This window comes from Ceratotherium simum, chromosome 11, assembly GCF_057802395.1.
Source record: "Ceratotherium simum simum isolate JZ-2026a chromosome 11, ASM5780239v1, whole genome shotgun sequence".
NCBI classification, from domain to species: Eukaryota; Metazoa; Chordata; class Mammalia; order Perissodactyla; family Rhinocerotidae; genus Ceratotherium; species Ceratotherium simum.
Window position 1 is genome coordinate 54,261,414 of NC_141910.1, and position 13,280 is coordinate 54,274,693.

Sequence of the window (13,280 nt, forward strand, 5' to 3'; positions counted from 1 at the left end):
CTCGTTCATATTTTCCTCCTCAATAAAATGTAAAAATTATTTAGTCTCTGAGAAAAAGAAATATCTAATTCATTTTCTTAACTACAGCATTCTGAGAGACCTTCCACATATAGGTGTTAAAAAAATTTTCTTTAAGTAGCCATCCCAGAGTATTTTTATCAACGTCATTTAGTAAAGGAGTTTCTGTTTCATCTAATCACAGAGGCTAATAAAACAAAAATAAACTCCAGGTGCATACTGAAGGTCTGAGTAAGGTGGCAAGAGAGGGAGTGGACAGGAAAGGATGGCTCATCAAAAAGTCAAGGCCTTAGTGACTGGCTGGAAGCTAGAGATGAACGGGAGAGAGGTGAAGGACTGGAAAACCGGACGGTAGGCAAGGCTGGTTTCAGACATGGTACACTGCAAATGACAGCGACTCTGCAAGTTGCAGTGTGCTGTTAGCAGTTCTAGATAAAGCAAGGAGGTGAGGTCCGAATCAGGGATATGAAGATGATAGTCATCAACGAAGAGGTGATATTCAAAGCCACGAGACTGACGTACAGCGTGGATGGAATAAAAAGCAAAGGGGTAAGATGCTCTCTGGAATATCTTATCAGGCAGGAAAAAGCAGCACCACCACCAAAGGAAACAAATTAGGAATAAATTGAGAAAGGTGAGCAAATATTTTAGTCACTAAAACCAAAGGAGAAAAGTTCTGAGATTCGGTATCCAATAACACTAGGATGAGGCCTGAGGAAAAGCCACGCTGTTCGGCTAGAGGGGCATCACTGGTATCCTACAGAGAGTAGTTTTTGTCCAGTTCTGGGGTCATAGGTCAAATTATGAAATGGGGGAGGAGGGGTGAGTGAAGAGGAAAGGAAAATAGCCATGAAAGCAAGAAGAGAAGAAAGACAGTTCTTAGAGAGGAGCAGCAGGGTCAGTTGAAGGGTTCTTCAGGACAAGGAAAAGCTGTGTAACTCTGAAGTCAGAGGGAAGAGCCAGTGAGGAGGGGATGGTAGGGATGATGCCACTCATCTCTCTGCCACATGGATTAAACCCAAACTCTGCCTCATGCTCCTCCTCCCACCTCCCATCTTACCAACCTCCCTTCTCCCACCATGCATTCTCTTCGTCAAGCACGTAACTTTCTGATTCCTCCCTCCTTGCCTTCGGACCTGCCATGCTGGGCTCCGGCACTGTCTACCCTGGAGTCTTCTCTGAACTCCTTTTTGCAAATTCACTACCCTCCCCCCTTCACTATTTCACTTCTTCAGGAAGCCTTTCCAGATAACCCCTTCCCACTGTCCTGATTTGTGACTGTCATTGATGTTCCCCTATCTAGTATGGTGCATATAGTGGGATTTTCTCATAAATATTGTCCCCTAACTACTCTTGTTTATCTCAGATAAACAGGTTTAAGATGCCAGTTCATCTACTTAGTATCATTTTCTACTATAAGTAACTATCAAAAGGTCAACCGGTATTTCTCTGTAAACCCAACATTTGTCCAAAATGTATCATCAACCTATAAGTGGAAGAATTCATAAATAATAATAGGCTGTTTGGGCTTTGGGAGAAAATTCTCAAAGATTAAACAAGATGTCTTATTCTACTCTGATCCTCAGAGCCTCACACACTTAGGAGACAATTCTTAAAGGACGAAAGGGAGGAGGGATGGAACAAAGGAGACAGGAAAGAAGAGAGGGAAGTGGAAAAATGGGTAAGAAGTTCTGAGTAACAAGTATCTTTCAGTAAGCCATAGTGTTGGGATCAAGCATAAGAAGAATGGGTGTGTTTGAACCAGTGTGGTGTGTGTATAAAAACACATCTCTGATTTCATTTAAAGACCAAAAATAAATAAGCTATATAAGGTTACCTTATTTGGTAATTGCTTGTGTCCCTGATATAAAGAATCAAGAGTTGGTTATATTTTTAGAGAGTAATATGGGAAGACTAGCCCTAACAGATATTAACACACATTATAGTGCCCCAATAATTAAAACAGTGTAGTATTGGGACCTGAAAAGACAAATGGAACAGAAAAGACCCAAATATATATGGAAATTAAGTAATAAAGGTGTCATCTCCAATCAGTAAGGAATGGTATTGGGACAATCATTAGACATCAGGGGCAAATTAAAAGTTGGATTCGCACCTCCAAGTAGATCAAAAGTTTAAGTGTAAAAAGTGAGACTATAAATGTATCACTGGAAAATGTGGGGGAATTCCTTTATAACCTCAGGGTGGGGAAGGCATTTCTAACCATGAGTCAAAACCCAGAAGCTGTAAAGGAGAATACTGACAAATTCAATAACATGGAGATTTAAAATATTTGCATTGCAAAAGTCTGTACGTAAAGTCAAAAGGCAAACCAGTTTAAAATATTTGCGATTCCTATAACAGAAGACTAATCTCCCTAATACAGAAGGAGTACCTAAGAATTGATGAGCAAAACACCAACACCAGCAAAAGAAAAGTGGACAAGGTATATTCTACATAATATATAGTTCATAGACAAGAAAATATCAAATGGCTTGTAAACATACAAAACTATGCTCGGATTTCTCACACAAGAGAAACGCCAAGTAAAAATACATTGACTCACCATTTCTCACTTATACTACTGACAAAATTCAAAGGCTGTGGGGAGTTAGATACTTGAATACATTGCTGCTGGGAGCATAAGTCAGCACAACCCCTAAGGAGAGCAATTTGGCAGTATCTATCAAAATCACAAATGCCTTCATTACCCTAATCTATGGTTAATCCTAGCATCACTGATGGTAGGTCAACTAGATAATATAATGTGTCTTCCATTATCATGCAATATGAAGCACACACACTGACCTATGAAATATTCTGGCCAAAAAATGTGTAAATTGAATCTATAAGTTTACAACTATAATTTACAATTTAAAGGAAATATAGGACCAGAAAAACAAGTAAATGTAAAAATTCAAATCCAGAAAGTGGGACATTCTGTAAGAAAACTGGCCCAGTCTTTTGAACAAATGATTGGTTCCACACCCACCGCCCCAACACACATACACAACAAGAAAAGAGTATACAGTAAGTATATAAGTAAGTATCATTTAAAAAGGAGGTTGGCAGGTGGAGGGGTGGAGGGATCTTGATAAATCAGAGACTTAAGGAACTTAATTTAACAACCTGATGCAATTTCTCGTCCTCGATGACATACTAGTTTGGACAAATCTACTATAAAGAATATCTCTGTACAAGTGGGGAAATCTAAATGTGATCCAGATATTTAGATGAAATGAAATTTATTGAAATGGAAAGGTGGAGGTTGCTGACTTTAAAAAAAAAAAAGGACAGATTACATAACAATAGTTACAGTAGGATGTCATATCCTATTTGTGTCTACCTATCTACCTAAAGAGAGAGAGAAAGAGATGCAGAAAGATACACAGCCTCTGGTCTAGGAATACGGTATTTTTATGTTTTTATCTTACTTTCCCTTGTGGTAGTTTCCAATTTTCTATAATGCACATGTACTGCTTCTGTAATAACAAGATAGTTATATTGGTATTATTTGCAATGGCAAAAGATTAGAAGCTATCTAAATGTCTTTCAATAGGGTTAAGTAAATCATAGTATATCCACGCAGTGGAGTAATAGGCAGCTTAAGAAACAACAGGAAAGCTTTCTATGATCTGGTATGGAAACATCTTCAAGACACAGAACAGTGTGTATGGAATGCTATCATTTGTGTAAAAGCAGAGGGGGATGAGAATATTTATTTGTGTTTATATATGCATAAAGAAATTCTGGAAGAAACAAAAGAAACAAATAATGGTTACAGAGGTGGGAAAGAGGAACCAGATAAGTGGGGGATGGGAGACAGACTTTTTTCTGCATACTCTTTTCTAGGGGGTGGGGGAGTAGAACCAGTTGAATGTATTTTCCAAAAAAACTCTTTTAATAAGAGTTGGTTATCCTACAAAAGAGAAGAGTGCATACCCATCCCTATTTTCAGCATAGAAGGCCCCAGAGAAAGATGTTCTACATGCTAGCTTACCGGTTGATCTTCCTCTTCTGCTGGGATTTGATCACCGTGCTTTCTTCATCTCTCTTCTTCAGCACCTGGAAGTTGTACTCTAACTTCTCTTGGTTTAGCTGATAAGTTGCTTTCATTTGCTGAAGCTGTTGCTCAAGAATCTAAAGTTAAATTTTTAAAAAAAATACTAATTGGCCCCGGTATAATTGTTATGCCTGATGGTCCCTGATAGTTCATTCTGGAGTCATGTCAGAGGAACCTTAAGGACAAGTGCCTCCACCTGAATTCTTAGAAAAATCTATCATTAGAAGCAAATTAAAGGCCAACCAGAAACAATATAATCATTCAACTCCAAGCTAACTCTTGGATAACTAAGCATGGTTGGAGCTCTCACAGCTAGCTCCCTCTGGTACCCTGCTCCAGACCCTTCAGAGATATAAGTAGCCACACTAGAAATACTACAAAAGTAAATACCATAAAAACTTACAGTGTCCCCACTCTGACATTCCAGTTGGCAGTGTTAGTGTTTAGCAAACCATGTTCATTTTACAGCAGCATAGACAGAACCATCCCTACTTTCTGGGTTTCCCTTAGCTGTATTCATTCATTTGGCAAATATTTACTGAGTGCCTAAGATACGTCCTAATATATGTCTGACGCTTTCCCAGGTGCTGCTGGGACAACACTGTGAAAAAGGCACTGTCCTGCCCTGTCTAGGAAAGGGACAGATAACAAGCACTGGTGACAGGAAGTAAGAGAGAGGTAAGCACAGGGGTATGGGACCAATGAGAGGAGCTCTTTCTGTGGCCTTGAGGATGAGAGCAGACATCCCTGAAACGATGGCATCAGCATGTCTGAGACCTGAGCATGAGTGGGAGTTACTCAGGTGGAGCGGGGAGAGCTCTGGAGAGATAAGGGAGAGTGAAGCGCTTTGGGAAAACCACAAGCAGTTTAGGATGTGAGGTATGAGGCAGGAAATGGTCAGAAGTGAGGCTGACAGAGCAGCAGGGCCTCACCAAGCTAGGAATTTAATGCTTTCTCCTGAAGGCGATGGAGGGCTGCGAAAGATGTTAAGCAGGAGAGTGGAATGATGAGCCCAAGCAGTGTAGAAAGATCACTCTGACAGCTGGGAAAAAAAAAGATTAGAGAGGGGCAAGGCTAGAGGCAGGGCAAATACAGACAGGCTTGCTCCTGCCTTTCCTGAGTGGACACGCAGGAATGGAGGATGCAATTAAGTGTAATCAGATCTTAACAAAGCAGCTACATGCGACGTGCGGGCTCCTGCAAGCCTCCTCCCTATCTCCCTCCACTAGGCTACTGACCCTTGCCAAGGAATCAACAGAGGAAGTGATTCCTGGCAGCTATCTTTGGGTCACCCTCAAGGAAGGTAACTGGCCAGGAAGTGATGTGGAGAACAAAGGCATTGACACATCATCAGAGGGTGAGTCACTTCCATGTTCCATGTGGAACCCAGTGATCCCCACATTGTAACTGAGGGAATTGTCAAGAGTATCCCACTTAATTATCCCAGAGATTTTTTAATTTCCATTTTGAGACAAGTATTCAAACGTCTCCTTCAGAACAGAAGCCCGTAATATCTCTTCTTTAACAGGTGGCCAATGAAGAACCATCTTGGTCACCGTGATAACTAATTGTATCTCTCAATTTCTCTACTTGGTTAGTTAAACTTTTATTTACTTTTTCTAGTTATATACTTTTCTTTGCAAAAAACTTCCTGGCTGTGAAAGTAATATTTGCTCATTGTAGAAAATGCAGAAAGTATGGCAAAGGAAAAAGAAGGAGGAGACATAGGAAAAGAGGGAGGAAAACTACCCATAATTCCACCTCCCAAAGGCAATTTCCATCAATATACTGGCATGTTTTCTTCCACTGTTCTTTACGTAGTTGAACTCAAACTACAGCCACAATTTTATTTATTTTTTATTTTATTTTATTTTTCCCCCCCAAAGCCCCAGTAGATAGTTGTATGTCATGGTTGCACATCCTTCTAGTTGCTGTATGTGGGACACAGCCTCAGCATGGCCAGAGAAGCGGTTCCTCGGTGCGAGCCCGGATCCGAACCGAGGCCGCCAGCAGCGGAGCGCGTGCACTTAACCGCTAAGCCATGGGGCCAGCCCAACAGCCACAATTTTATATTCTAGTTTTCTCCCTTAATATTATAACATAAATATTTTCCATGTTAGTAAAGTTTTATTAACATAATTTTAATGGTACCTAATATTTTTATATATTATTTATCACATATGAAATATTTATGTTTATCATATACCATAACATTTTACCATTTCCCTACAGTTGTACATTTATATTGTTCTGATAATTTTCAATATTATAAAATAATACTGGAAAAAATTATATACAGAACTTTCTGGGAATTTTGTTTATTTCCTTAAGGTAGATTCTCAGAAGTGAAATTACCAGATCAAAGGCTCTCAAGAAATTGCTTTCCAAAGAGCAATTTATGGTTTACACTCCCACTGGCTGTGCGTGCAAGTGCCCACTTGCCCACACCATATCAGCACCGAGCAGTGTGCAGGGCAGGCGACCAAGCTCTAAGTACAGGCCCAGCCCTTCAGCAAGGTGCTCAGGGCAAGGCAGGGAGCTGCCGGGAGCTGCACCCCACTCTTCCTGAGCATGATTCAAGTTTAATTTTAGCAATTTCTGACTTGAACAATATCCCAAAGAGCCTCTCAACGATGCTGACAGCACAGCTTCATTTCAAGCACAATTATCCTGGGTGGTCCCAGGCTGAGCTGCTGCTCTTGGCACTGTGCCCTTCTAGGGATGGCCCTGAGCGTCTACTAGGCAAACGGATTCTCAGCAGTGCTTTCTGCAAAGTCACAATGATTTATGCTGCCGCGCTCCAAATGAAACTGGCCCTGCTGCTTCAAATGTGACCAGCCCCGGACATAGGGGAGGCCACTGGTCAATGTGGCTGGGCACAGAAGTCCAATAGAAAAGCTCCTCGTTGCATGGTGACAATCTGAGAAAGTATGAACACTCACAGAGAAGGAGGGTCTCCAGAGCTGCTCTGGATTTGGAATGACAATGGGTGGCTGTTCCAGCCTTCACTGAGACTGACACATCCAGGAGCCCTAGGACCCAGGGTGCTGGATGTCTGCTCTGACGACGTCCGGGGACCTCTTTCTTCTCAAAGCTTTGCGATGAGTCCCACTAAGACAGCATTTCCCAAACTTATTGGGCCATAGAATAGTTTTTATATTCATAACACAGTCAGAGCATGCGAGTTAAAAATGCAAGCTCTATCATGTGAACTTTCCCGTGAATTTCATTCTTAAAGGCAGATTATTACAAAATAATAACTATGTAAATGGACTTTATTTTTCCTACATAATACATCTTGAAAGGAAAAAAACATCACTGGCATCACTTTTTTTGTTAGTTTTTGTAAAACCACCACTAGTATCTCACCTAGCTGAACACAGCTTACAGTAATTAGGTCATGTCTTTTTCTTTGTGACCTGAAAGAACTTAAATCCGTGTTGATTTTATAATTTTATTTATTTATTTTTTCCCCCAAAGCCCCAGTAGATAGTTGTATGTCATAGTTGCACATCCTTCTAGTTGCTGTATGTGAGACGCGGCCTCAGCATGGCTGGAGAAGCGGTGCATCGGTGTGCGCCCGGGATCTGAACCCGGGCCGCCAATAGCAGAGCGCGCGCACTTAACTGCTAAGCCATGGGGCCGGCCCCAATCCGTGTTGATTTTATAAGCAAAAAACAATAATCACCTGTCACCTGATTGTTTTAATTTACATTTCTTTGCTTCTTGAATATTTACTGGCCGATTTTATTACCACTTGTGGAAAATGTTTGCTCCTGCTCTTTGCTCGAGTATGTTCTTAGGGGACTGACACCTGGAGAGACTAGCAATGCAACATGCACCAAGGGCTTCCATCCCAGAATGCGCCGAGGGCTTACCATCTCTACCAGATCACAGATCAGCCACTCCTTCATCTCAGCTCTGTCCCAAGACAACCTCTGGGGGCTTCACATCCACGACACCACTGAGAAGTAATTGGCAGTGCTGTCAGTGAACTTTCAGAACTAATAATAGTCTTGGCCTCTTGCAACACAGAGCCTGCAGCAGGCAATTACATGAATTACGCTACTCACTATTCGTTTGCAACACCTATGGTCACAATAATTGTAGTATCAGTGACTCTATTGTTACCTCAGTTTTAGTCTCAATATATAGCTGTCCTTTTTTTTTTTATTTATTTTTATTTTTTGTTTATTGCAGTAACATTGGTTTATAACGTTGTATAAATTTCAGGTGTACATCATTATACTTCTATTTCTGCATAGATTACATCATGTTCACCACCCAAATACTAACTACAACCCATCACCACACACATGTGCCGAATTATCCCTTTGGCCCTCCTCCCTACCCCCTTCCCCTCTGGTAACCACCAATCCAATCTCTGTCTCTATGTGTTTGCTTATTGTTGTTATTATCTACTACTTAATGAAGGAAATCATACGGTATTTGACCTTCTCCCTCTGACTTATTTCACTTTGCATAATGCCCTCAATGTCCATCCATGTTGTCACAAATGGCTGGATTTCATCATTTCTTATGGCTGAGTAGTATTCCATTGTGTATATATACCACATCTTCTTTATCCATTCGTCCCTTGATGGGCACTTAGGTTGCTTCCAAGTCTTGGCTATTGTGAATAAAGGTGCAATGAACACAGGGGTGCATGTATCTTTATGCACTTGTGTTTTCAAGTTCTTTGGATAAATACCCAGCAGTGGAATAGCTGGGTCATATGGTAGTTCTATCCTTGATTTTTTGAGGATTCTCCATACTGTTTTCCATAGTGGCTGCACCAGTTTGCATTCCAACCAGCAGTGTATGAGAGTTCCCTTCTCTCCACATCCTCTCCAACATATGTTGTTTCCTGTCTTGTTAATTATAGCCATTCTAACGGGCGTGAGGTGATATCTCATTGTAGTTTTGATTTGCATTTCCCTGATAGTTAATGATTTTGAACATCTTTTCATGTGTCTGTTGGCCATCTGTATATCTTCTTTGGAGAAAAGTCTGTTCAGGTCTTTTGCCCATTTTTTAATTGGGTTGTTAGTTTTTTTGTTGTTGAGATGCATGAGTTCTTTATATATTTTGGAGATTAAGGCCTTATCAGATGTATGGTTTGCAAATATCTTCTCCCAATTGTTGGGTTGTCTTTTCGTTTTGTTGATGGTTTCCTTTGCTGTGCAGAAGCTTTTTAGTTTATGTAGTCCCATTTGTTTATTTTTTCTATTGTTTCTCTTGCCGGGTCAGACATGGCGCTTGAAAATGTGTTGCTAAGACCAATGTCTAAGAGTGTACTGCCTATGTTTTCTTCTAGAAGTTTCACAGTTTCAGGTCTTACATTCAAGTCTTTGATCCATTTGGAGTTAATTTTTGTGTATGGTGTAAGGTAAGGGTCTATTTTCATTTTTTTGCATGTGGCTATCCAGTTTTCCCAACACCATTTGTTGAAGAGACTTTCTTTTCTCCATTGTATGTTCTTGGCTCCTTTGTCGAAGATTAGCTGTCCATAGGTGTGTGGCTTTATTTCTGGGCTTTCGATTCTATTCCATTGATCTGTTTGTCTGTTTTTGTGCTGGTACCATGCTGTTTTGGTTACTATAGCTTTGTAGTATATTTTGAAATCAGGTAGTGTGATACCTCCAGCTTTGTTCTTTTTTCTCAGGATTCCTTTAGCTATTCGGGGTCTTTTGTTGTTCCATATAAATTTTAGGATTCTTTGTTCTATTTCTGTGAAAAATGTTGTTGGAACTTTGATAGGGATTGCATTGAATCTATAGATGGCTTTAGGAAGTATGGACATCTTAACTATGTTAATTCTGCCAATCCAAGAGCACGGAATATCTTTCCATTTCTTTGTGTCTTCTTCAATTTCTTTCAACAATGTTTTATAGTTTTCCCTGTACAGCTCTTTCACCTCTTTGGTTAAGTTTATTCCTAGGTATTTTATTCTTTTTGTTGCAATTGTAAGTGGAATGGTATTCTTAATTTCTCTTTCTGCTACTTTGTTGTTAGTGTATAGAAATGCAACTGATTTTTGTATGTTGATTTTGTATCCTGCCACTTTACCATATTCGTTTATTACTTCTAAAAGTTTTCTGGTGGATTCTTTAGGGTTTTCTATATATAAAATCATGTCATCTGCAAATAGTGAGAGTTTCACTTCTTCCTTTCCAATGTGGATCCCTTTTATTTCTTTTTCTTGCCTGATTGCTCTGGCTAGGACTTCCAGTACTATGTTAAATAGGAGTGGTGAGAGTGGGCATCCTTGTCTGGTTCGTCTTCTTAGAGGGATAGCTTTCAGTTTTTCACCATTGAGGATGATATTAGCTGTGGGTTTCTCATATATGGTCTTAATTATGTCGAGCTACTTTCCTTCTATACCCATTTTATTCAGAGTTTTTATCATAAATGGATGCTGTATCTTGTCAAATGCTTTCTCTGCATCTATTGAGATGATCATGTGATTTTTATTCTTCATTTTATTAATGTGGTGAATCACATTGATTGATTTGCGAATGTTAAACCATCCCTGCATCCCTGGAATAAATCCCACTTGATCATGGTGTATAATCTTTTTAACGTATTGTATGCGATTTGCTAGTATTTTGTTGAGGATTTTTGCATCGATGTTCATCAGTGATATTGGCCTGTAATTTTGTTTTTTTTTGTGTTGTCCTTGTCTGGTTTTGGTACCAGGGTAATGTCGCCCTCGTAGAATGAGTTAGGGAGCTTCCCCCCATCCTCAGTTTTTTGGAAGAGTTTGAGAAGGATAGGTATTAAGTCTTCTTTGAATGTTTGGTAGAATTCACCAGGGAAGCCGTCAGGTGCTGGACTTTTATTTTTGGGGAGGATTTTGATTACTGTTTCAATCTCCTTACTGGTGATTGGTCTATTCAAATTTTCTACTTCTTCTTGATCCAGTTTTGGAAGGTTGTATGATTCTAAGAATTTATCCATTTCTTCCAGATTGTCGAACTGGTTGGCATATAGCTTTTCATAGTATTCTCTTATAATCTTTTGTATTTCTGAGGTGTCTGCTGTAATTTCTCCTCTTTCATTTCTGATTTTACTTATTTGTGCCTTCTCTCTTTTTTTCTTGGTGAGTCTAGCTAAAGTTTTGTCAATTTTGTTGATCTTTTCAAAGAACCAGCTCTGGGTTTTATTAATTTTTTCTATTGTTTTTTTGGTCTCTATTTCATTTATTTCTGCTCTGATTTTTATTATTTCCCTTATTCTACTGATTTTGGGCTTTGTTTGTTCTTCTTTTTCCAGTTCCTTTAGGTGCATTGTTAGATTGTTTATTGGAGATTTTTCTTGTTTGTTGAGATAGGCCTGTACTGCTATAAACTTCCCTCTTAGAACCGCTTTTGCCATATCCCATAAATTCTGGCATGTCGTATTTTCATTTTCATTTGTCTCCAGGTATTTTTTGATTTCTTCTTTGTTTTCTTCATTGACTCAGTCATTGTTCAGTAGCATTTTGTTTAATCTCCACGTATTTGTGGCTTTTCTGATTTTCTTCCTATAGTTGATTTCTAGTTTCATACCATTGTGGTCAGAAAAGATGCTTGGTATTATTTCAATCTTCTTAAATTTATGGAGACTTGTTTTGTGCCCTAATATGTGATCAATCCTGGACAATGTTCCATGTCCATTTGAAAAGAACGTGTATTTTTCGGTTTTTGGATGGAATGTTCTGTACACAACTACTAGGTCCATCTCTTCTAGTGTGTCATTTAAGGCCAGTGTTTCCTTATTGATCTTCTGTTTGGATGATCTATCCATTGGTGTAAGTGGAGTGTTAAAGTCCCCTACTATTATTGTGTTACTGTCTATTTCTCTTTTTATGTCTGTTAATAATTGCTTTATGTATTTAGGTGAACCTACATTGGGTGCGTAGATATTTACAAGTGTTATATCCTCTTGTTGGATTGTTCCCTTATCATTATGCAATGCCCTTCTTTGTCTCTTTTTACAGTTTTTGTTTTAAAGTCTATTTTGTCTGATATGAGTACTGCTACCCCAGCTTTCTTTTCATTGCCATTTGCGTGGAGTATCTTTTTCCATCCCTTCACTTTCAGTTTGTGAGTGTCTTTAGGTCTGAAGTGTGTCTCTTGTATGCAGCATATATACGGGTCTTGTTTTTTTATCCAATCAGCCACTCTATGCCTTTTAATTGGAGCATTTAGTCCATTGACGTTTAAAGTAGCTATTGATAAGTATGTACTTACTGCCATTTTTAACTTTTTTTTCTCAGTGTTTTAGTAGTCCTTCTCTGTTCCTTTCTTCTTCTATACAGAATTGATGGTCTCTTTAGTTTGACCTCTGTCTGAAAGCTCTACTCTTTAACTCCCCTCCTCCCTCCTTTTAAGTTTTTGATATCATATCTAACCTCTTTTTTGTGCATTTGTATCCATTACCTTCTTATCATGGAAATAGATAATTTTTCCTATTTGTGGTCTTCTCTTTTCCCCTTAAATCAGTCCCTTTAACATTTCTTGTAGCACTGGTTTCTTGGTGACAAACTCCTTTAATTTTTGCTTGTCTGAGAAATTTTTGATCTCTCCTTCTATTTTGAATGATAACCTTGCTTGGTAGAGTATTCTTGGCTGTAAGTTTTTTCCTTTTAGCACTTTAAATATATCATGCCACTCTCTTCTAGCCTGTAAGGTTTCTGCTGAGAAGTCAGCTGATAGCCTTATGGGGTTTCCTTTGTACGTAACTTGACTTTCTCTTGCGGCTTTTAGGATTCTCTCTTTATCTTTAATTCTGGACATTTTGATTACGATGTGTCTTGGTGTGGGCCTCTTTTGGTTTAGCTTGTTTGGGGCTCTCTGTGATTCCTGTACCTGGATGTCTGTTTTCTTCCTTAGGTTAGGGAAGTTTTCATCTATAATTTCTTGAAATAGATTCTCTGCCCCTTTGTCTTGCTCTTCTCCTTCCGGGACACCTATAATACGGATGTTAGTGCGCTTGATGTTGTCCCAGAGGTCCCTTAGACTGTCCTCACTCTTTTTAATTCTTTTCTCTTTTACCTGTTCAGCTTGGGTAATTTCTTCTAGTCTTTCGTCCAGCTCGCAGATCCGTTCTTCTGTATCCTCTACTCTGCTTTCGAGTCCCTCTAGTGAATTTTTCATTTCCAGTATTCTTCATTTCTGATTGGTTCTTTTTTATATCTTCCATTTCTTTGTTGACA

General features: G+C 39.3%; 1 protein-coding gene across 1 annotated transcript in view; it reads right to left on the reverse strand.

Moving 5' to 3' along the window:
- Positions 1–13,280, reverse strand: part of DRC1 (dynein regulatory complex subunit 1) — a 48,722-nt gene that overhangs the window by 11,551 nt on the left and 23,891 nt on the right. Inside the window, exon 8 of the mRNA XM_014781821.2 lies at positions 4,019–4,158. Coding sequence (XP_014637307.1) covers positions 4,019–4,158 — 140 coding nt within the window. The remainder of the gene's footprint in view (positions 1–4,018; positions 4,159–13,280) is intronic.